Source organism: Nipponia nippon, unplaced genomic scaffold, assembly GCF_047370975.1.
Source record: "Nipponia nippon isolate SJK-2023a ecotype South Korea unplaced genomic scaffold, ASM4737097v1 scaffold_12, whole genome shotgun sequence".
NCBI lineage: Eukaryota > Metazoa > Chordata > Aves > Pelecaniformes > Threskiornithidae > Nipponia > Nipponia nippon.
The window spans coordinates 17,002,263-17,025,305 of NW_028262313.1; the positions used below are offsets into that span (position 1 = coordinate 17,002,263).

At 48.1% G+C, this 23,043-nt stretch overlaps 2 protein-coding genes across 6 annotated transcripts in view; both read right to left on the minus strand.

The window, feature by feature from the left end:
• MCF2 (MCF.2 cell line derived transforming sequence) overlaps positions 1-6,176 on the minus strand; it is a 64,416-nt gene extending 58,240 nt beyond the window's left edge. The window contains exon 1 of one of the 2 annotated variants that reach the window (XM_087749071.1): positions 6,114-6,176. In XM_087749071.1, coding sequence (XP_087605197.1) covers positions 6,114-6,162 — 49 coding nt within the window. In that variant the 5' untranslated portion in view covers positions 6,163-6,176. Of the gene's footprint in view, positions 1-1,547; positions 1,686-6,113 lie in introns of those variants that run through there. The other variant, XM_087749072.1, reaches the window with a different exon arrangement.
• Positions 6,177-6,453: 277 nt separating this feature from the next.
• ATP11C (ATPase phospholipid transporting 11C (ATP11C blood group)) overlaps positions 6,454-23,043 on the minus strand; it is a 59,001-nt gene continuing 42,411 nt past the window's right edge. Inside the window, exons 24-30 of one of the 4 annotated variants that reach the window (XM_087749076.1) lie at positions 21,965-22,092; positions 19,068-19,203; positions 17,178-17,243; positions 16,229-16,332; positions 14,647-14,800; positions 11,184-11,279; positions 6,454-9,940 (exon numbers count right to left, since the gene is read on the minus strand). In XM_087749076.1, coding sequence (XP_087605202.1) covers positions 11,187-11,279; positions 14,647-14,800; positions 16,229-16,332; positions 17,178-17,243; positions 19,068-19,203; positions 21,965-22,092 — 681 coding nt within the window. In that variant the 3' untranslated portion in view covers positions 6,454-9,940; positions 11,184-11,186. Of the gene's footprint in view, positions 9,941-11,183; positions 11,280-12,189; positions 12,281-14,646; positions 14,801-16,228; positions 16,333-17,177; positions 17,244-19,067; positions 19,204-21,964; positions 22,093-23,043 lie in introns of those variants that run through there. The other 3 variants (XM_087749077.1, XM_087749078.1, XM_087749074.1) reach the window with 3 other exon arrangements.

Here is a 23,043-nt window from a genome sequence, read left to right on the forward strand (position 1 = left end):
AGAAGACAGGGCTCATGCTCACGAGAAACCCACTGCCCGCTTTCACCCGGTCTCCATCTCCACCGCTTATAGGAAACGTTCACCATCTGCGTCCCCACGCCTGTGTCACCCGGCTCCTGTTCCAGCAGCGTGGGTGTTTCATCGCCGACACCAGCGCAAGGAGGATCAGACTTGTTTTTTAATCACGTCCGTTCAAGGAGCATCCTTTGCTAACTGGCCATGAGCATCCCTGCCTACATTTTCCTACCCTGTTTGCAGGGCGAGGGCAAACGAAGAGGTGAGCATGGGCAGGGCGGGCAGGACAGCCCGCAGCAGCGTAGAAGGCACTGTGGTGGGCATCGTCCCAGAAGAGGCTGTGCACAAGCATCTCTCGAGGGGAAGGTGACACCCTGGTAAAGTCCTCACCTGTGACTTACCCCCCGATAAATTCCTCCCGCAGCCTAAACTGTGCTTTGCAAAGAGGTCAAGGCAACTGGAATTAGACTGGAAGGTTTTTTTGGGTCAGTGTGTCTTCTTTGTGCCTGGCACGGCTCCAAGCACGCTGCCAGCTGTGAACAAATGAGGACCGATGAGCGCCTTCGCCTCCTGACGACATATGCATCCTCTAGCGAAGATGGAGTCACCCAAGATGCCACTACCTTATTATTTTATGATTATGAAAGACTTCTCTGCAAAAAAAAACCCCAAACTTGTTCTCCCCACAAGAAAACAAAATAACAAAAAAGTCAGGGCTCCAAACAGTTTATGAGCAGATCATTGTCCATCAAAGGAAGCAGAGTTGGAGCACAAGAGCAGCTTACAGCCTGAGGGTAAGGGATCAGATTGCATTTGCTTCTCACATTAAGGGTGCGCAGCCATATAACCACAGCAACATCATTACAACTCTGTGCCTTCCCCAGCGCAGCCTGGGTTTAAGCGATGTTTAAAGTCCAAGGAACGAGGGAGGGAAGAGGGGCTGTCTAACAGAGACATGGGCTTTACGCACGTCTCCTGCTCTTCTACTTCAGAAGCTGGGAAAGGGCACATCACAGTCATCAGGCTAAGATGCAACTTCCCAGGGAAGACTTCTTTAGTTTTGGCCATGGGGACTCGCAGGGGCAAACACCCTTCCACTCACCGAAAACAATCTCCTTGCTTCAAAATGCCTTTTGAGCGATGCATTCCAATAATAAAAAGGACGTGTCAGCAGCACAACGCGAAAGAGCTTCTCCTTAAAAACCGAGGCCATTCTACACGGACCATGCAATCCATCAAAATACAGAACACCCAGAGTCCTCGCCAACCCTCCTGCAACCAGCCCTCCCGGCGGCTTCCCAGGCAGACGGACCCGGGCACCAGCGCATCTTCCCACCCCGCCTTTGCACCCCGGCTCCGCAGCCGCCCCCCGCCGCCGGCCGCCGAGGAGCCGGGCGGTGAAGGAGGCGAGGGAGGGAGAAGGGAGAGGGATGGCCAGGGAGAGCCCTTCGCCATCCCCGCCGCCCCGGACACCTGTGACAGCCCTGACGCCCGCACCGGCCCCGCGGGGTCCGGCAGCCCCCGGCACTCACCGGCGGCGGCGGCCTCCAGCAGCGCGGCGGCCCGCAGCAGGCAGTAGTAGCGCTCCATCTCCCCCGCCGAGGTGCCCCCCGGCGGGGCACCGGCCGGGGCCGGGGCCGGGGCCGGGGCCGGGGCCGGGGCCGGGGCCAGGGCCATGCCCCGCGGCAGCGCTCCGCCGCCGGCACCGCTCCGCCGCCGCCGCGGGCCCGCACGGGCGCCCAGGCGGGGCCGGGGGAAGCGGGCGGCCCCCGCCGCCGCCTCCGCCCGCCCCCCGCCCGCCCCCCGCGCCGCCCCGCCGGCCGCCCGCTGCCCGAGCCGCGGCCCCGGGCCCCCCCGCCCGCCGCCGTTTCCCTTTCCTTCCTCTTTATTTCCCCCTTCTTTTCCCTTTCCCCCTTTCTCCTTCTTTCCCCCTTCTTTTCCCTTTCCCCCTTTTTTCCTTCTTTCCCCCTTTTTCTACATTCACCGCTTCTCTCCAGTGTCCCTCAGCACGCCGCCCTGCACCGCTCCCCACCTTAGTGCCTATAGCACTTCTCTAAGAAAAAAAAAAAAACCCAACAAACACACACATAAGTGTTTTCATCCTCTGCAAGCAGCGTTCTAGCAAATTCCTTGAACGCTATATGAGAACGACGTTAAGCCATGCTATAGCCAAAGCTGGCCAGAGCCCTAAGCGCACCACTGGCGTGACCCATCAGCCTCAGTTTCCCCGATGCTGAGGTTCAAACGATGCCAGCTCATTCTCGACAGGAGCCTGAGCTGCCCGGGAAGGCAGCACGGAGAAGTGGATGTTCCTGTTTTTCCAAAACAACCTTTTAATTACGCTCCTTACTATAACAGCAGCCTTTTTCCAACACTTCAGCAGTCAGGGCTATTAATTTAGGACCCAACAATGGTAGTATGCAAAACACCATCTTTTGGCAGCCTGTGTCCCTTCTTACACCGATACAGCATTTGTCAAGGAAAAACTACCCGTTCAGTCAGTGCTCCTCATTCCTAACACAGCAGATCCTCACCAACTTACCCGTTTGAATACACGATTTTCTGTCTGGTCATAAAGCACGCCTCGTGTGACAGGGAGAGCTCACCAAAAAATCCAGCTCAGGTGCACAGCAGTAAAATGTGGTTATAAAACAGCCGTACACAAGGCTACAAGCATGGAAAGACAGGCAAGCCACATTCCTTCCGTATCCTTATCGCAGGAATGCTCTTTTCCCTAAACTGCAACAGCTCATGCAGAAACGAGGCCCCTCCAAGCGCTGACAGTCTCTGTTTTGTGCAGAGGATGCCCCGCCGCAACTGGGACTCGCCACCACTAAGTGATACGTACGCACTTGAACACCGGCCTTAGGAAAAGTGAAGCTAGCCAGTAGAAGATATAGCTATGTTATCACTAGGGTTTGGCAAGCAATCCATTTCTTGCTCTCTGAACAGAAGACAAAATGATGAAGACGGGATCCGGAGCGGGCCTTTGCAGCCAATGCACCCTACGCAAGCCCCGGGTGGGCTAGGCTGGACCGCGGCGGCAGATGCCGGCGGGAATCCCGCACATCCCATGGCTGCACCTCCTCCAGCCAATTCGGCTGGCGCAAGACAACATCGGCCAGCTCTCGGCATGGAAAAGCTGTGTTTGCCCGAACTGCAGGATAAGCAGTCACAGCTTTTCCTTACAAGCCTGTATGGCCACAAAGGTTCTTGTTTTGGAAACCTGGCTGCTTACAGCCCCTCCTTTTGGGCATTTCCCAATAAATGCCCAGCCATTCCAGCAAGGCACCGTCCGGCTGCCCATGTTTTGCACTGGCAGAAGCTCCTCGGCATGTCTGCCTCCTCCAGAGACGAGCGCTAATCTCTGCCTGCCCGAGGAACGATAAGCTGAGACAGAGGGAACAAGGAGATGGATAAAAAGGAAACAATGATGGTCAGGAACACGGGTATTTCTTTTTCAGGGATTTCCCCCCCAGGCCCCGTAACAGTGTCCGGCGCTCTGAGAGTGGCACCTACGCCTCTGCGGGCGGAGGCAAAGAGCCCCTTCAGAGAGCTGGGGCAAACCTTGCCAGCACCCGCGGCACCTCTGTTTGCAGAGTTTTATTTCATGTGGGTGCAATTCCTTGTCCTTAAATCTTAGGGAGAAGGTGTAAAGAGAATTCCTACTAATTTCGTCAACTCCAGATCAGAGGCTGGACAAAAACCTCAAACAAAATTCAAAGCTCTCTTCTTTTTCTTTTCTTTTTTTTCTTTTTTTGTTCTTTTTTTTTTCCCCAGATAAAGGCTAGAAGTTTTTGTTGGGCCATTATTTGGATTTGAGAAATCACCCTTCAAAAATACCTGTTGAGTCAAACAGGAATGCTCCATTTTAAGCAACCACAGACATCTGAGGCCTGACCGCGATGCGATCGCCTTTTGAGACTGATCTGAATAATCATGTATAGGTTTCATTTCTGCAACTTCCAAAAGCTGCTGCTTTCGTACATCATCGTGGGACTGCGCAGAAAGCAAGGGCCGCGCGAGGAGCCTGGCTACGGCTGCTCCAGCACCACCGCGTCGCTGGAGGTATCGCTCGCTTAGAGGCTTCCGAAAGTGTCCTGACAAACGCCCGTCTGTCACCACCGGCTCAGTCCATCCCGTCTCCCACTCTCTCCTTCAGAATTACCCTTCCTCTGACAGTCACTGGGGAAAAGTTTCAGGTTAAATAGGGTAATTTAACTTCTCACCCTCAATTCAGCCCTCCGTCCCAGCTCTCACATGCAGTCCTGCAGGTGCCAGATAATTTCTCCAGCCCAGCTCTCATCACTCCAGGGCTCAGCTGTCGTGATGTTTTTCCCTGCCTTGCCCAAATCCCATTTTTCCTGCTACACCAGCTGGCAGGCTGCTGCAAACACCTTCGTCCCACTCGGTCACATTATCCCCATCAGCTTTTACAGGCAATTCCTCCACCGATCCTCTCCTCACCTGCATGACTGCTCCGTGCCCCCTGCTTAGCCCCTGACCCCAGCTGCGATGGGGAGCAGCCGCTTGCTCTTTCATGCCCAAACTCCAATGGGCAAAACGGGACAGAAGGGCTTTAATTTTTTTGTAGGGTGGTGCTGGGAACTGGAAAAACAGAGCTGGCTAAACGTAGTTTGGAGTCAAACTGATGTTGAAGGGAATTGCTCACCTCTGGAATAAGCATAGCGACATCAAAGTACTTGTGCAGAAAAGTAATTAAGCTCTGGTTGGTTTTCATAAACAGGGATTTTAGGAGGATTTTATATGCATGAGGCAGCATCGCCCCTGATCCCGGGGTACCGTCCGGCACGGGCTCTTTCCAGGCTGGTCCGGGAGGAGCAGAGCCTTCAGAGCTCAGCAGAAATCCTGGCTGCACTGAAGCCAGTTAAGCCTGCACTGATTTCATCAGAACCAGGATTTTATATCCCCTTCTATGTCAATGCCAAAAACAGAAACGGCTCCACTCCGCTCTCCCACTCTCCCTTTCCCCCCGCGTCAGTCAGACCTGCCTTATTTATTGTTACAGCCCCTGGTTTTGGAAGGGAACACGCACGCAGGGGCACACACGCCCTTTCTCCAGGCCACAGTGTATTTTCCAGCTGAGCAGGTTATCCCCAGACACGTGAAGATTGCAGAAGCCAACCCCAATCCCGGCAGCGGGGATGCTGCGGGTGCATCTCCCTCTGCGATGGCCGGAGGGGAGCAGGGAGGGACGGGGACACCGCGGCCCCTCCGCGTGCCAAGAGCCCTCATGTGCCAACAGCCTGGCCTTTAACAAAACCGCTGTCCTTGTTAAAAATCACCTTACAAAAGGACATTGCTTCTCCTTTCTAATATAAAGGGTTACACGGGCATTTTAGATGCTAATTTGGTGCTTTCTGAAATACCTCGTGACCCGCAGCCATCTCCCATCGCTTACATTTACCACTTGTGTCCCGTCAGCCTGGGTAGCCAGCTCGGAGTAAAACCCTTTCCAGCTCTTCAGATGATTTTCACTCTCGCTCACTGGGGCTATTAAGATTCTCAATGCGTGTATCTGGTTTCCAATAGTACAAGCTGCTTCGTAAAGGTTATAGTTTGTTTTAAATAGCACAGCCATCTGTCCTCCGGTGGCTGATGGGAGCTGAAGAAATCGAAGCAGCCAAAACAGAATTTTTCAAACTGTCAGTTTTTCATTACAAACATTTCATTTTGAATCAGACCCATGTCCTAAAGAAAAACAGAACACCCAAACTATATATTTGGTGTATTATACAAACACTGCGAGTCTTGCTTTAACCGTTTCCTCGCGTTGTTGGAATTTCCTCAACGCAAATATCTGGCCTGGACTTCACCAGCTCCGGGCACTTCACAAACCACAGAATAATCCTCATTTCTGTGCTTCTAGTCTTTGAGCTAAAAAATACGTATTTATTACAGGGAGCCACGACACACGGAACCAACGCACAGCATTAAGAAAAAGTCTCCATGCACATATGGAAGTTGGGAAGACCTACATTTTTTTTTACTCAACTCCTAAATGTCAGCTAAACCTCTGAGTTCAACTCTTGTACAAAGTTAAATCACAATTTATTCATTTAATTCACAGGACTTACCTTCTGAATTTGACAGATTATTCCTCAGGGAAATGGGTTTAGAGCACATAGGCCAGCTACGTGCAGCAGCTGTTACCAGCAGAATTGCTAATACCTTGCTGGAAAAATAAAAATAAAAATACGTAAGAAGCAAGCAGTGTTTCCTGAGGCAAATGCTGCTCCGCATCAGAGAACCGAGTAGGGCCTTGCTGGCATCATCTGCCCCCCAGGGAAAATGCCGACGGTCCCCGTCGCGCTGCCTTGTAGAAGCCCACGTTATGAACTATGGCCTAGCAGCATCCGAGAGGACAAGACAGACGACAAATATATAGTAATCAGAACAACATACCAAAGTTTATTGATTACTTCAAACAAAAGTTTCTGTAATGAAAAAAGAGCAAGTTGCATTCATAAAAGGTAACATTCACATTCAATTTCCTTTATATAAAGCAACATAAATGTATAAAATTGCATTTAAGTGAAAAAAATGTAAGGTTGCAGTCCTTTTTTTTTTTTTCAAGAAGCTGAAAATGCATTTTCTCATTGCCTGTATGTAATTTACACTTTCTACATACTACGTGGTTTTTAAAAAAAAAATCCATAGCTGGGAAATTGGATAAATGGTGCAGTATTAGGTAAGTTTTTCAACTGTGTGTATACAAATTCAATTTTAAGCTTTTATGCAATTCCAAGTCATTTATAATATTCTCATAACAATTAGGATTAGTTTTTGAAAAGTAGCTATGACTACACCAAGTTCCTCCGTTATCACATAACAGTTTTAGAGGGAATCTTAATTACTTTTCTTATCTTTAGGCGTCACTAGCCAGTGATTAAGCTTCAATAAATTATTATGAAAATACCCCAGCCTTTTTTCCTTCAAGTTTTTCCACTGATAAGCCTGTACTGACCTTTTAGCTCACTGACGAGCAGTGTAACAGCGCAGTGTGTGTTATGGTACACGAACAACAATCACAGCGTCACTGTCGGATTACTGCCACTTCAGCATCCCGCTGGCTTATACCTTACAGGTACTATCACCACTTTTTCTTCCCTTCTCTGACCCCAAAAGGGGTCTCCTGTTTCCCCTGATTTCACAAGTCATCCACAGCAATAGGAATTTCACTTTTGCCATTGCTGAACGATGAGGATCGGCTCTTCTGCAGGTCTAGGGGAGCCCGGCTGTCCCGGCACCCCCGGCACTACACCAGTGCAGTAGCTGAAGATCCAAGCCCAAGAAAACCTGCGTTTTCCCAAAAGAGCTGCTATTCAAGACATTTCACATTAATTCCACCCGTCAGCGTGCGTGCCTTGGGTTTGAACGTACAGCTATTGCAACGGCTTGCTCCATCCTGAGACAGGACACTTGGGAAGAGAAATATTTGGTTCTCGGAAGGCTCTGTGTTAAAGCAGCTGCAGAAATGAGCCCGTTTAAGTGGCTTTATTCGGACAGTTCACACATCGCACATACGTGGCAAGCTTTGCTCTGTTCCCACTAATGTCACCAGCAAAACCTCCAGCTAAATTGCACGGGAACAGACTCTGACCCTAGGAGTAGAGTACGACACAAAACAAACCGAGAAGCAAGGTGTCAGGCTTGGGACCATTCGGGCTTGGAATGGTTTTGAATCGCAGGAATTAGGCATTTCAGCGCCCGTGTTTTAAAGGTTATGTAAACAGAAGTCAGCAACTGTATATTTAAGGAGAAAGGTTAGATTTGGCATACAGAGCGTATCTTCATTCTATTCATCACATACTTGATCCATAGGCACCACATTTTAGCAAGAAAAGTTGAGAATGGGACAAGGTCTGCAAGTTGAATTCTAGGTCCGTGAAATGAGCTAGGAAAAGGAAAAAAAAAAAAGAAGGAGGGGAGAAAAAAAAAAAAGCTTTGCCCATGGGACACATGCTGGAAGTGCAGCTCCTTACTTGCATGCAGCAAGGAGTCGAGCCGCGGTTGCTAACACGGTGCTAATGAACACCACTTGCGTTGAGGCCAGTGCAGCGTGTATAATACAGCGGTCCTGTCCGTACGTCCCCTCCCGTGCTGGGTGGTACAGGAACAGCCACCCATCACAGGGACGGCGCACACCGCTTTCCCACTCGGGTGAGGCCTGTTGCAAAGTCCTTACGATGCAGGCCAGAACCGGCCCGCAGCTGATGCGCATCCTGCTTCCACCAGAGTCGAAGATGGACCTCGGGGGTGGCAGCCAGAGAGAAAGACTCCGTTCTCCCGAAAATTAATAGCCCATGTTTCAGCGACATTTGATGACGGGAATGTTCCATCTAATCCCAAATTGCTTCTTTGCGTGTAAGTGACACAAAGCCTGAGAGTGGGAGCCAAACCCAGCCGCAGCGTGGAGCTTGCTGCTTCTGAAATGAGACTCGAACGCTTCTCGCAGTGGTTCCTGGGCATCGCTCCGCAGGGCGCCGGGGCCGGGGCAGTCAGCGCGAGGGGGGACCTTCGCACCAAGCGGCGGTGGCACACAGGGTGCTCTGTCACTGCTCGTGACTTAACGTAACAAAAAAAGCTGCTTTTTCCACGTATGAAATATCAGAGAAGAAAAATAAAATCGAGCATCAGGCATCTCACCTCTGCTGTGCACAACCTAAAGAGAAAGTTCCCACAACCACGGTACAGGTAGATTTAAAAAGAACACGCCAATTTAAAAACCAAATAAAGTCTAAAATGAAATTAGGTTCAGGTATTCCTTTTATTTTTAAACTGGCTTCTTTTTTTTCTTAGTGCAAATAACTCAAGATGCAGTTTTATATGCCTGCAGGTTTACAGGCACAGCCCGTGTCCCTGGGATCACCCAAGGACCGCACGGTCACTCAGGCCTTGAAAGTGTTGAAGCAACTGCAGGGTGCAGTAAGGTAAGCACAACCACAGGAGCCCGGGCAAAATGGCTGAAAGTCTGGCACAGCCCAACGTTTGAGATTCCTTCCTCCCCACGAAAGCTTCCTTCCATCACAAACAGCCACAACGTGAGAGAAAATGACCTTTTCTTCACCCTCCATCAGGAATAAACCCATCGGCAAACCGAGAGGATGCTCAGGCGCTTCCCAGCACCATGGGTCTCCATGCGGATACCGCCGCTGCGTACAGACCGCAGACCGCTTCCAGCCAGATCCAGAGGAGGGATATGCGACTGAACGCTTTGCACCGTCGGCGAAGATTTCTCCCAGATTTTCAAGTATTTCTGCCACATGCACCTGGCAATCCACCGCTGGGAGGGGCAGCCCCTCGCCGAGGGGTCGCAGCCCCAGCACCAGGCGAGATGCTCGCATGGCTGCATCCCTGCATGAAAGGAGCAGGCTTTCCCCAGCGCCTTCGGGGACTGTTACTGGGTTTAAAGTCTGCGCTACTTCTTTGGTCAGGCAAAGCAAGAGACTTCAGCTGCTCTCAGACAGATCTGCAGCGGGCAGAGGAAGCCCCCATGTGAAACGGGGCTGGCATTGGTCTCTTGCGCTTCAATTCATGCTGTTTCGGATGAATTTCTAAAGATGCTTTCTCAGCCTCCAGTGACGTAGGATTTGGCAGAATTTTTGGGGGGACGGTGGGGAAGCTACAAGACCAAAGACAAACGGGTACCGTGGGGCCAGTGCCCTGGCTACTGCTTCATCAGCATGGCTGCTTACTGTACTCGGTAATATTGAAGAGAACCATCAGGTTAAAACCATGGTTTTTTCCTACAGCATGACAATACGCAGTGTTTGTATGAAGCACTTTAAAGTATCCTGAGAGGATATCTTTCTGCCAAATTAGTAACAGCATCTTCAGTCTTCACATAACCATTCTCTATACGTTTGTATGAGACTAACATAGGCAGGTCAAAGGAGCCAGTCTGCAAAAATCAGAAGGAAAAGGCACATGTATTGCAATTCTTACATTCCCGAATTCATAAACCTTTTTCTGTGTTATTTTTAGGAAAAAAAAACCAAACCACCTTAGAATTTTATAGAAGAAGAATGATTAGACCACGATAAAAGTGCCAAATTTCATTCACAACCAAATAACGGGATGGTAAATCATTTTGCACAATCTGCAAAATGCTGTATGAAGTCTAAAAGCAGCATCTGCCTCGCTGTCCACTGCAGTTCCCATTCTGCCCCAGTCCAGCCGCCTGCCACACCAGTCTGCACCAGTATATGGTAGTGGAGAGCACCACCTAACGACTGCGGGGAAGGAACGGCCGCTTGGCTCGCCGGCAATGCCTGGGCAAGCAGAAACCCAGATTCACGCTAGATACATGTGGAGCTCTGGCAAGCCTGGCTGTTGGACCTGCCATTCCGATTAAACCGATTCCTTTAGAAGCAGGCGTGGGTGCAAAGATAGGAGAGGTCTGCAGAAAATTTGCGGTTTTATGTTTGCAGAGGACACCACGCAGCTACATAACATCTCACCTAAAAGCAAAATTGCGAATTCGATTAGGCACTTTTACTTTTTTATTCTGCTATAGGCTCACTATGATGTTTAAAATCAAGTAAACTGGTACGAGGATGCCCTCTGTATGTGTATATATGTACAGACACGGAGACATGCCTGCCGTACCGTACGGTGACATACATAGACAAGTACATAAGTTTAGTTTCAATCTATGCAGATGAATTAAAATGTACTTATTTCTACCTGACAGAACAGCATGCACCCTAGAAAAAGGGATTTTGGTACAATTCAGATGCAATACTGGAATCATTTTAATAGATGAGATTTTAATACTTCACTGTAAATGTATCAGTGTTAGCTTTTATAACCACTGTTAGCACAATTCACTGACTGTATTCTCAGACTAAGTTGTCTGCTTAATATTAGGCGCAAGTGTCAGTTATATCGAAAGATTTGTTTACATACTGCAAAATATTTCAGTTTGAGAAGATCTGTGCACATACGGGATTCTGAAAAGGCTGGATAGGTCAATGTCCCCAAATTAAAATGCATCCCAAGCATTGCATCTCCGTTCCACAAGGACAGGTGCCCCACACCGATAGTCAAGAGGATTACAAGAACCATGGTTTAATTGATTTGGGGGGTTACATTTGGTTAATCGACACCTTTTAAAACCATCCCAACTCCTTCGGACAGGGTACCTGTTACAACACATTAGACTCATCTGAGAATGTTCTTAAAAGAAGTGGTCTGACAGAAGGTCTGGCCGACAGTGAATCAGGTACCTTCCTGCTGCTCTGCAACAGCGAGGCAAAAAGACTTACAGCACACGCGACACTTGCCCCTGCCTAATGGTCGAACTATCTAAGACAGACACATGCCTTTTTACAGCTAAGTCACATTATAAGGGATGCAGCAATACACGCTCCCTAAACACCACGGTGATTAATACTGGCTGGGTTTTGCAGTGCAAGAGGCACGGAGGGTATTCAGACACCGGCCCTGATTCCTGAAATGGTTAACTTCAGGCTGGGAGGTTTATGCCACAGGTGCTTTCAAGGGAGGAGGAAACCATGCTTGATCTCCGCATAACTGGTATTTTTAAAATAGCGAGTATTACTGGAGATCTACAGCAAAACCAAACGCTAGGGAGAGGTATTCAAAGTGCTTTGTGGTGGGGTAGCCCCACCATCCCCATGGCCAGCAAGGCCAGGACCATCCCTCGCTGTGAGGGCCGAGTGCGGCCATTTATTCACTCGTACAAAGGTAGCACTAACAAGTGGGATGGACTGGGCAAGACGGGCACTTGGGGAGCTCCTCCTAGACCAAACAAGCTTGAGCTGTTTGCCAAGTCATCCAGATGATCCAAATTGAGTCCGCGTTGTCCCAGGCTTTACAGAAGTTTCTATCTCGTCCACAAACACACAAAACTACCGTGGGAAAAGAGTGTAACCAGCACTGGCCGCGTCCACCTCACTTGGCGGCCCCGAGCACGACCAGCTCACCCACCTGAGGTGCAGCAGGAGACCAAAGGGGAAGAGACAGACGAAATATTTAAGCAAAAGATTTAAATTAAAGCAAAAGGGGGGGGAAAGCAGGGTTTTGCTGGGTGAGCAAATCTAAATGTGGGTTTTCAGGAGTTAGGCATTAGAAGGAGGAAAAAAGCAGTAGAGCAAGCAACACATAGTGACTCAGAAAGAAAATCACCTTATTCACTCCAAGAAAAGCTGTGATTGCTGGAAGTTTGAGAAAGCATGAAGATAGTGGATGTTCCTGAGGAAGGAAGGCGCTTCGTTACCTAGTTCACAACAGCACAAAAGACAGAAAATTGCAGTACAAGAAAGAGAAAGGCAGAAACCAAGGAAAACACAAATGCGCCTTGCAGTTAGGGGAAAGAAAAAAACCAACCAAACAAAGCCCAAAACATTTCCACATGGAAAACTGAATAAAGACTGAGCAGAGCTGATGCGTTGTGTTATAGGGAGCTCGGGGTGAATCCCGGTCCCATTGAGGTCAAGGGCAAATGCCCATCGACCTGGCCTCGGTCCATCCTCCCCTTCCAGAGGGACCCTCAGCTGCCAAGTTGGGGGTTCAGGCACCTAAGTAACATCCCTAGTCTTGTTTTTCATTTAATGCTCCCCTTGGGAAACCGATGTTTATTTTTTTTCTAATATTAAGGTCAGGACCCTCAAAAAGGGTCTTGATTTGAAATAATCTACCTGGTCTTAGATACCTTTAAAAATCAGGGGACTGACTTCAGTGTGTGACCGCTGACACAGCCATCTAGAGCTGGTATCTGCTTCAGGCATTTTATACAGCTCTTACTCAAAATGTACATTTAAATATGGCTCAGCCTGTGTTTAGTTTGGTATGCACAGATAAAGAGACTTTTTTAGTTGACACTTTGCTAAACAATTTCTCAAGGGCCTTTTTTTAACATGTATAAAGCACTCTTGAAAGCAAGGATTACATGAGGGAAGGGATCTTCTGGCCATCAGCTGAAGGCAAAACTGGGCCACCTCTCAGGCGACTGGAGCTGGGGCTTGGTAACCTCCAGGTCACCCTTCCAGGTCACTGTCCTTGAACCAGCCTGTGTCCACAGCTGAGAGCAACTTGCTCCCACCCTACGCAACAGGGGTGTCAAGCTAAAAAACTATTAAATCATACTTAATTGGAAGAAATTACATGAAGCCTCAAAGAATTCAACCATACTTCTTTTACCATCTCTATTGCTTTCAACTTTAATGGTTTGGGGTTTTTTTTTTTGTCCTGCAGATACACGTTTTACTTCACTGATACTGTGCCAAACTTGTACTTCAAATGTTATGGGAGAGGAAAACCTTTACTACCTTCATTGGATATAGAATTTTTTTTTAATCAAGATAATCATAGTTTTTAAATAAGAACCAAAGATCAAAAGTTATCCCAGGTGAGGAAAGGGCACTGAAACCTTACAGGACTGTAGGAGCTTCACGGAGAGAAGCCTGTTTTGAACCTCGGTATTGGGAAGGTCATCCCATGGTGTCCTGGGACACGGTCAGACCAGCCAGGCAGCGCTCTGCCGGTACCACGCTGCTGGTCCACGGCACGGTTGGCAGGGCAGAAGCCACCTCTGCACGCTGTTACCTCTGCACTGGCCAAACCCTGCAGCCAGGCAGCCAGGCAGAGTGATGGCTGGCTCTGGCCACCTGCCAGGGAGCCACACTGGCCAAACCCACACTGCCAGCATCTGCTGGGTGTTGGCGGTGGGGTGACCCTGTGCTGGCAGCGCTGGCCCGTGTCCCTTTGGCCGTGCCCCACTGCTGCCTAAGGACGTGCAAACCCGATGGCGAGAGGCCAGGGCCGGCTGGCAATACGCCGCGTGGTGCCCCAGGCCAGGACTAGCTGATGTTGCAGGGAGAAAGAGAGGGGCTGCAGGAGGGAGGGGAGGCGCAGGGAGCAGCGGAGGCACGGCCGGGGTGAGCAGGGGCTGCCCGCGGGGACGTTCGGCACCGCCAGGCAAGCAGAGAGCAAGGGGCACGGGTGGTCTCGGCACGGTACGAGTCGTAAGTCCGGCAGCGCTGACATTCACCATTTGCAGGAGTGACAAAGAAAACTTTTAGGAGATGGTTTACTCTTCTAAAATGAGCCCTCCTCCTCAGCAGCAGAGGAAAGCTGTTAAGAAACCAGACCGCTTACTGGGAGAGCTAGACTCCGCAGGCGAATGCCACGGTACGAGCCCTCGGTTATCGAGGGGAATGGGCAGATGCGACAAGACCCGAACCTGCTCCCCCTGCACCGGCACCTGAGGACATACCCAAGGGGAACATGGGTGTTTTCTCTGACATAAAAACAAGTAGCTTTTTTTCAGGACACAACATGGTGGGTTTGATGATCAGTTCAGGTTGGAAAAGGGTTACTGCACTTTTATAAGAGACGGCAGGTTTCCATCCAGTGAAGGCAACTAAGGAAAGGCACAGGTTGAGTCTCTCCTTCCTACAGATCTAGGCAGTATTTTTAGATGAGCTTCTTGACATTTCTGGCATGTGAAAGAGCAAGATGAGACTCTAGAAAGCCTTCCTCAAGACGTGAGCGGTACACGGTACTGTTACGGGTTCATCTGGTGCTTAAGAGTAAGGGAGGTCTTCCTAAAAATACTGTGCGATACATCATCTTGTTCCTTACCTGATGATTTTTCTCTTTCATATTTTTTAAAACTATTAGAAGAATTTCTGGGAAAAGGCTGATAAAGATCAGGAGAATTATTGCCAGCCACGTGGAAACAGAAGTCAGCATATGGGCAAATACAAAATACATTCTTTGCTGCTTCAAGAAAGGCCTGAAAAAGAAAGGATACAGATAAATTTTGGTTAATGTGAATTTCCCAAGGTCAGAATCAAAGGCAGATTCAGATCTAACTATAAGCAGTAACGTCTCCCTTTCAGATGGAGATGGATACAGCCTGCACAGAGACACACTGTCCATCCTTCTCCCAACGCATCTCCTGCCTTCGGCGCGCTAGCTCTGGAGGACTGTGCTGTCACCTTACACAATGTATTTTGCATCTTCCACATCTGTTTCATTTTGGGGTGGGGAGGGGTTTGAATTTTGCTACTATCACCAATATTGCTACTATCACCAATATTGCTACTATCCCTGAAAGACAAATTATTCACCTTATCAAAAACCAGATCATTTTATTTCAACTTTGGACTTTGCTATAGCTTCTGGTTTGCTTTTGATGGTGGAAATCCAGAGACTCTCTGTCCCAGTAAGGTTATTTGCCTCTTCCTCGCTCCTTTGATGATGGAGGGGAACCGACAGATGCTTGTGAAAAACGCCTCATAAATAACTGATGACAAGGATCCCAAAGCGGTTGTTGCTTAGCATCAACTCAAAAATATTGAGCTATGCAAGTTAAACACACCAGTAGAAAACTCATACATTTCAGCATAGAGATCTGCCTAGGTCACGGATCTGAATCTGTTGGTTAGGAACGCTGAAGTTAAACGAAGCCCGTGACCCCCAGTTAAAATTTAATCAGTTCCACATCTTTATCAGCAGGCTGCTGGGTGTAGGATCTAGCCAATAACCCATGGCACTAGCCCACGGGAAAGCAAAGGTGTAAAATGGGAGATGGTGTCTACTATGAATGTCAACACGAACGTATGCTCCAGCACAGGAAACAGAAAACTAATAATATTTGTAATGTACTACTGCTTGCCTGCTTTTGCAAGATATTAAGTCTAAAATCCTGGTCGCACTCAAGTCAATGAGAACTCCTCCTACTAAGACGCAGGATTTCAGCAGCAGGATCTGCGCTTTCTCCTGCTTATTTCTCCCCTTAAGCTGCCCCAGAGTGCCGGGTCCTCTCGCTCCGCACCTGCCTCACCTTTTATTTCCTTCTGTATCGCTGGGTTTCTTTTCACCATCAACTTTTCCTTTCTTTCCCATCCACATGCACAAACAGATCCTGAAATATTTACCCCAGAACCTCCCAATGAAGACAAGGGTCTCAGCACCAGAAATGCCCCTGTGGGCAGAAAAGCAAACCACCTCTTGCCAAAGCAAGCACCTGGATAGTGACCAGTGCGTTACCTGCTTTTAGGCTACCTCTTTGGTAGAGAAAGGAGCATGGTTGCACACACCTCGCCATCCGTAAATCCCTGGATAGCCCAACCGAGGGGATGCTGCAGCCACGACCCCCGCAAAGCCAGCGCTGGGCATCCCCTAAGAAAGCACCATGGAAAGAAGAAAAGGTACTTGCCAAATGACTCCTCCCCAAAAGAATGAGAAAAACACATAGAAGGCAAGGGAGCCCCAAATCACAAAGTGGTTCATCCACGTCCAGAATCGGGTATCTAACGCTAGCTGTGTGAATAAAAAAAAAAAAAGAGACAGAACAGGCGTTAGATGCAAAGTGTATTTGGTTGTGTTTATAAGAAATTTCAGACTGCTTTTACAGTAAGGTTGAAGGTTCTCCAAACAGCTACCCAGCTACCTCTCTGTATATGTGCACCAGGGAAAATATTTTCAGTATCTACAGACTGGCACAATATCAACAGGGAAACAGCAAGTTTCTAATTGTAACTGACACTTTTTAATAGAATAAATTTGATGCAACCTCTGATGCTACAAGGAAAGAAATCTAAAGGTTACAGGGACTGTAATTGCCTCCTGCCACCACCTGCTGTCCTGAACCAAACATAAAAGACCTTTTGTAAGGTCTTATGCAAACTGTTCATTCTGGAAAGCTCCGTGAAACAAAGCAGATTTGCCACTATTATTTGACAGATGTGCTTTTGTGATCCCTCCGGTGCTTAGTGGTATCTGAAACAAGGTGGGCAAACCCAAGTTCTCTGTTGTTCCTCTCCTCTTGCTGGAACTGAACATCAAGGGGTGAAAGTGTGGGGAAAAAGTCAAGCGCAACCAACTGGAGTCCTCAGAAGAGGGCAAAAAGTAGGCAAATAATTTAACCAAAACAAACACTTTAGACCAGCACAGCCCAGGAATACAGACCATAGACTACACAAAGGACAGCCGTCAATAAAGCAAGTTCTGCCTCTATGGAAGAAGAGAAGATTTAAGTGTGGTGGGAAACATATTCATAGGAACTTCACCTTCGACACATTTACTGCACAATTTTTCAGCACATATGCATGCATTGGAAAACGACTGCAAAAATAAGTGACTGAAAAAGGAAGGAAGAGCCTAACCTTCAGAGTGACGGTGAACACCAGCACGGTGAAAACAATCGTCCCAAAGGTCCAGTTCCCAAAAACCTGAAAAACACGTTACATTGCCACAGGTGTCTTGGTCCATCTCCTTGGAGAGGCACAGAAACGACGACGAGGACAGGGGTGCAAGCAGGGACCGGAGAGGAAGGACGGGATGGAGTGACTGCTACGGGGGATTGATGCTCGGAGAGGCACGACTCGCCGCCCGCTACGCTACCCTGTGCCATGCAGGGCCACACGGACGGGTGACCAGAGTTGGGATGGTGACAGGTACAACCTCCTACTAACAGCAATGTCGATCGAGGATACAAGTCATTGGACCACCTGTATTTCATGATTTCTTGGTAATTTACTCAGTTTCTGCTTTCTCGCAACACCTCTGCTCATCGACTCGCTTTAGTCCCATTTGCAGAATGCACCAATGGGCATTTTTCCATCTGGTTTGGTTTCCAGATACTAGTGACTACACACGACAAAGAAAAGCAGATACTGTATATAAATCCAAATGATGGCAATGAATGGGAGGGATGCTTACCAAAGGCTGTCAAGATCTGAATGCATACATTAAAACAGAAAGTGAAATGTAAAAGTTTTCAAAAAATGCAAAAAAATTAAAGTCAATAGGAGCAAAAAAGGAATCAAACATACATGGATATTATGAACAATTGCTGGTAGCAGTTCTTACAGGCATAAGTGTTTACAAAACAGGACATAATCACAGATCTTATTTTTGTGCCACATAGACTTGACCTCTCAAGGCATTTGCAGAACATATCAGTGCTTCGTGTTTTATTCAAATACAACCAGAATGGCTATAAATACAGAAAAGCACTGAATCTACAATACAGGGGCTTGACTACTTACAGCTGGGGCCATAAATGCTGACATTGATGCAACATATGCATATACATACATAAATTTCATCAGCTTTTCTCCAAGTGTTAGCTGCTAAAAAAAGCTGAGGTATTTTTCAAGGGTCACAAGTGACAGCGAAAAAAAAGTTTTCCATCAGCCAAGACCCGATAACGTACTGCCTACCCCCTTGGGGACAGGGTCCTGAGACAGCCCAGGCCACCACACATGGCAGCCGCACTGCACTAATGCTTTGCTCTGTACTCAGTTAACCAGCAAAAAGAAAAAAAAAGAAAAAAAGGAAAAAAAATTAAATTTTTTTACCCCTTTCTGTTCAGGTTAACCCGGAGCAGCTCCCACACCTCACTCATGTGGAGATGCAAGCACTTGTCCCCACAGAAGCAGCACGAGCAAGCAGACAGCAGGGAGAACAGCCTGCTCGTTCCGACAGCGGTGCTAACTTATGCTGGCTTCGAAACGGTAGCAAAACCCCAGCACCAGCCTTCCCCCATCGCAAAGGGAGGAGGGTGGCTGAAATCACGCCCCGGAGCAGGCGCAGCACGCAAGCAGCCCTGTACCACGTCTGCGCTGACGAGCGGCATCTTTTCAAGGTGGGATAATTCCGTCACTCGTCACCAGCCGAACATGTGCCAAATTTCACGCGGCACGCTGGTGGGAAGGACAGACACTGCTCCTGCCCTGGGCCGACGCCTGGGACCATGCAGAAGAGTGGAAGAGGGCTGTGCAAAGCTTGCTGGGTTGGAATAAAGCTGTGTGTAAGACTAGTTATTTCACCTAGTGAGTATAACCAGCTCTGCCCTGTTTCCATGGCAATTTGGAAAATGTTTCATTTCAAGCATTTGCTGCAAAATCACACCATAAGCAAGGCTACACCATCGGACAAGACTCAGGACACACAGCACAGATTAAGCATGTAGATATTCCCTGCCAGGCGTACAAAAGAGGCAGCACGCAAAAGAAAGTAGTCTTTTTCTTTTTTTTTTTTGGTGGTGTTACCTTTCCGTTATCTTCCAACGATGAATTTTGAAAAAGAAAATAAACCCCAAAGAAAAACACGAGTCCTTCAAAGGCGCCCAGGAAGGTCCAGTAAAGGAACGGCCTCCACTGCAGCATTGCGTTATCTGAAACCTTCCTGCCAAAAGATGGAGCAACAAGAACATCACCACCATGTTTAGGAGGCACTGCAAAGCCCCTTGCAGCCAGGTGATCAGCGGGCTTTGGAGCAAGCCCTTGCTGTAGGAAACAAGGAGGTAAAACACAAAATACCTGCCGGCATACAGGACATAAACAACATTTACCACATGCAGCTGCTGGTGATGAGAAATCGTAAGAGGTTCAGCATATTAATTTGTTTTGTCCTTCTCCTCTAGGTAACTTGGATTAAAATCCAAGCCAGCCCAAAGCAAACAGCTGTAATGCTGTCCTGAGCCTCTCCCACAGCCCCTGCACTGCCCACGCTACCTAACATTAACTGCTAGATTTTAAAACCAGGGCGATGTTAAAGACAGGCCATATGGGATGCAGCGAATCTGTGGCATGTTTCCCCCTTTTTGTTGAATGCAAACACTCCCTCTTTGAGCAAAGCTCTGCAAGTCCTGTTTCTGGAAGCGGTGTTTTTCTGCACAGGCTGAAAATAACCTCTTGAATCGTACGGTGGGTGTTTTTAACACGGGGGTTGTAGCAGCAGGAGGCTCTTGGCTGAATATAGTATGAGATCTGGCACGGAGGCAGCAAAGGGATGCGCTATGGGCAGAGCTCTGCACGGACTGCAGGCAACGCCCGGGGAGAGGAGAGCGGCCCTCAGGGCAGCAGGGAGTTAAAAAAAAAAGCTTCCTGCATCATTATCTTTTCAGATTACTTTCTTTAAAATTTGAAGATTGATGACAGAAAAAAGCATGGTTATGGCAAAAACAAAAATTCCCATTCTTTTCTCATTTTTCTTCCTACCTATTAAATCAATACATCCATTTTCAGCAAGATGCACCTTGCAAACCAGTGTGGTGCTGCGCTCCTATAACTGCAGTTTCTAAAACAAAACCCTACCAAATTCTATGCATGATGTTGCAGTGTCAATGCTCTAAAATACTGCAATTTGGATATGAGTAAAAAGCATGGATAAACCAGACTGTAAGTGGGTTTTATTGCAAGGAGAGAAAATAGAACCAACTTCCTCACGGCGAGCTGTTTTGCATTCACATTTACGTCCTGCAGCACTCATCGTAAACAGGTTTTTTACAGCACCTCAGACTCGAGATCTGCACTGCAGCAACTCAGCACTTCACACGGCGGAGGCGCAGCAGTCCTTCTGCATTCAGCAGCACACGCGCAGTCATGAATATGCAAACTAAAGCTATCTGCCTGCACAATTAATCTGTTTTCCCTCAATGGACAGACCCCAGAGATCAGACAGCCCACCAGGCGAATGCAGGGGGGCCTGCTGTTATTGGTCTATGCGGGACAATATTCAATTACCAATTTATTTAAAAATACATATGGTGGCATTTTGCCATACAAGTGGAGGAACACAGAGGTCTCATCAATCATGTATCTGAGTACTTATTTCAAAAGCACGCAAAGCCCCCTTCCTAGTCTTACCACCCTTATTGCATTTGCTGATTTTTCTATACCTACAGCAACTTTCACACAGTATCGTTAGGTACCTGCTAATTCCATTTGCTGTCCCTGCAAAGGCATCACTCTTGACTCAAGCATGGCTTTGCCGCACACAGCTCCTCCACGGCTGAGGAGCATCGTACAACGGCGACAGGGCTTGCACAGAGCACTGGCCAGAGCAGCCCTGACCTGGTCCCTCTCCGCAGGGGTGAGATCAGTGCTAAGCCTACTGCCAGGCAAGGGAAACAGCAACAGCAATGCATGAACAGGGGCTTCCTCAAAAAAGCATCTTCTTTAGTCCTTGCTGAAGGGCTGCACCCAAGCATGCGTGCATGGGCAGGGGTGGGGGGAAGATGGGAAGCATCTCAGTTTCCATGGGAGGTTGGAGCCCCCCTCAGTTGCAACCACAGAAGGAGAGAAAGCAACCAGCAAAGCAGAGAAAAGCAGTTTCCTCTTAAAATGGGCTTTCCATGGGCAACAGGGCAGAAAACTCCAAGCGCATGGATCGAAGAGCAGCGTTCCCCAGTAATAGGCTCTGATATGGGGATTTGGGCTGTGGAGGGGAAGCCTGGGGGAGGATATCCATTTAGACCAGCTGAGAAACTACCTGCCTGAGCTGGGCTTCAGGAGCATTCGTCTTTCTGAAAATGAATGGATCTTTTTTCCTCCTGAAAGCTAGATCTCCCCTCTGTCCATTACACACTCTATCATGTGCTTGGCTCATGGTGCCTGGCTCCAAGCTAACGCGAATGAATGGTCTGGCCACGCTCGCAGCTTGATTTTTCTTACGGATGAAGAATTCCACCTACAGTTTATTTTTTTATAGAGCCACAACAGTGCAATTTGCTAGACCAGATACTGTTAGAGAGCATAAATAAGTAGAAATAGGCAGTAAATAGGCCATTGCTTAGCTCTAATGCAGCAGCGGCAGCACCAGCAGGGACAGAAACAGCCTTTTCTGCAGTTCATGGCAACCCCATAACCAACACAGGACAGGGACACCTACTTACACTCCTGCACCAACAAAACTTAAACCATGGTTAACCAAGTTGTACGGAGGCTTACCCAGTCCAATGCTACTTGGTGAAACACTGGAACGGGTTGCCCAGAGAGGTGGTAGATGCCCCATCCTTGGAAACATTCAAGGACAGGCTGGATGAGGCTCTGAGCAACCTGATCTAGTGGAAGATGTCCCTGCCAATTACAGGGGGGTTGGACTAGATGGCCTTTAAAGGTCCCTTCCATCCCAAAGCATTCTATGATTCTATGATTCTACTTACATATACAGCTGTGGATCTGAGGTCAGCGTGTCAATGTTGATATGCTGCTCCAGGAGACTGTAAGCCAGGATAGGTAATGACGTGAAGCAGATGTTGTACATGGTAAGATAAGCAGCATCATACAGTGGCTTAAAAGGGGAAGAAAGGGTAAAATGAGACAGCAATTCCAGTTTAAAAGTCTCCCCACAAAGAGATTAGAAGTTTCCAGCCCTTGCCTCTGTATATACCCTACAGACTCATCCCTTCGTCACAGCCACATAGGACAGTTTCATTTGATAGGGGTCACGCTCCATGCGATGCCAGGGGGGCCAAGGCACCTGCAGGCTGCGTGGCCAGGACCCTGCTCCCACCACTGGGTAGTTTGGTAACTGGCTGGTCTCATCTCCAGCTCATTCTCCAGAAAAACATGATTAAACAGCTTTTCTCTAGCTGCTCTTGTGCTGCCGTTTCTATTAATATACTTGATGTCTCCTGTGACTCTCTGAAGACTAGATTGTTTTAGAGGAACTATGGCTTCTTCTTTTAAAAAAAAAAAAAAAAAAAAAAAAAAACCAAGTGGTTCTGCCAAGACAAGCAGAGAATTATCTCCTATCATTTACTCTTCCTTACCATTACTTTTGAGCCCAGACAGACACAAAAGCCCCAAAGTTGACACAAAAGCCAAAGCTCTTGTCTCCAAGCACGTGAGCCCACCCGCTGCACGGATTTGTCCTTCTGACGCTCACTTGGACTAAGCAAAGCTCTGATGACACTCATCGTATGTCTTTTTTTAAAGGCTGTCATAAAAGAACAAACTGTTCTTCCTTTTGAGAGACACCTTTAATGCAGAGAAATGAAGCAGAGGAGAAAAGATCAGGAAGTCTTTGAAAACTTTTTCTCTTAAGAGAAGTAGAAGTAGCAAAACCAGGTGCTGACAAACCAGCGAAACCCCTCTCCCGTTACTTTAGGAAGGTGTCCATCTCTATTTATGGGTGGTGGATAGAAAAAAAAAAACCAGCAAGCAGATTTCTTTCTTTTCAGTTATGGGTCTCAAAAATATTATGCTCCAGATATGGTGCTGAGCAACGAGGTCGGTTCCT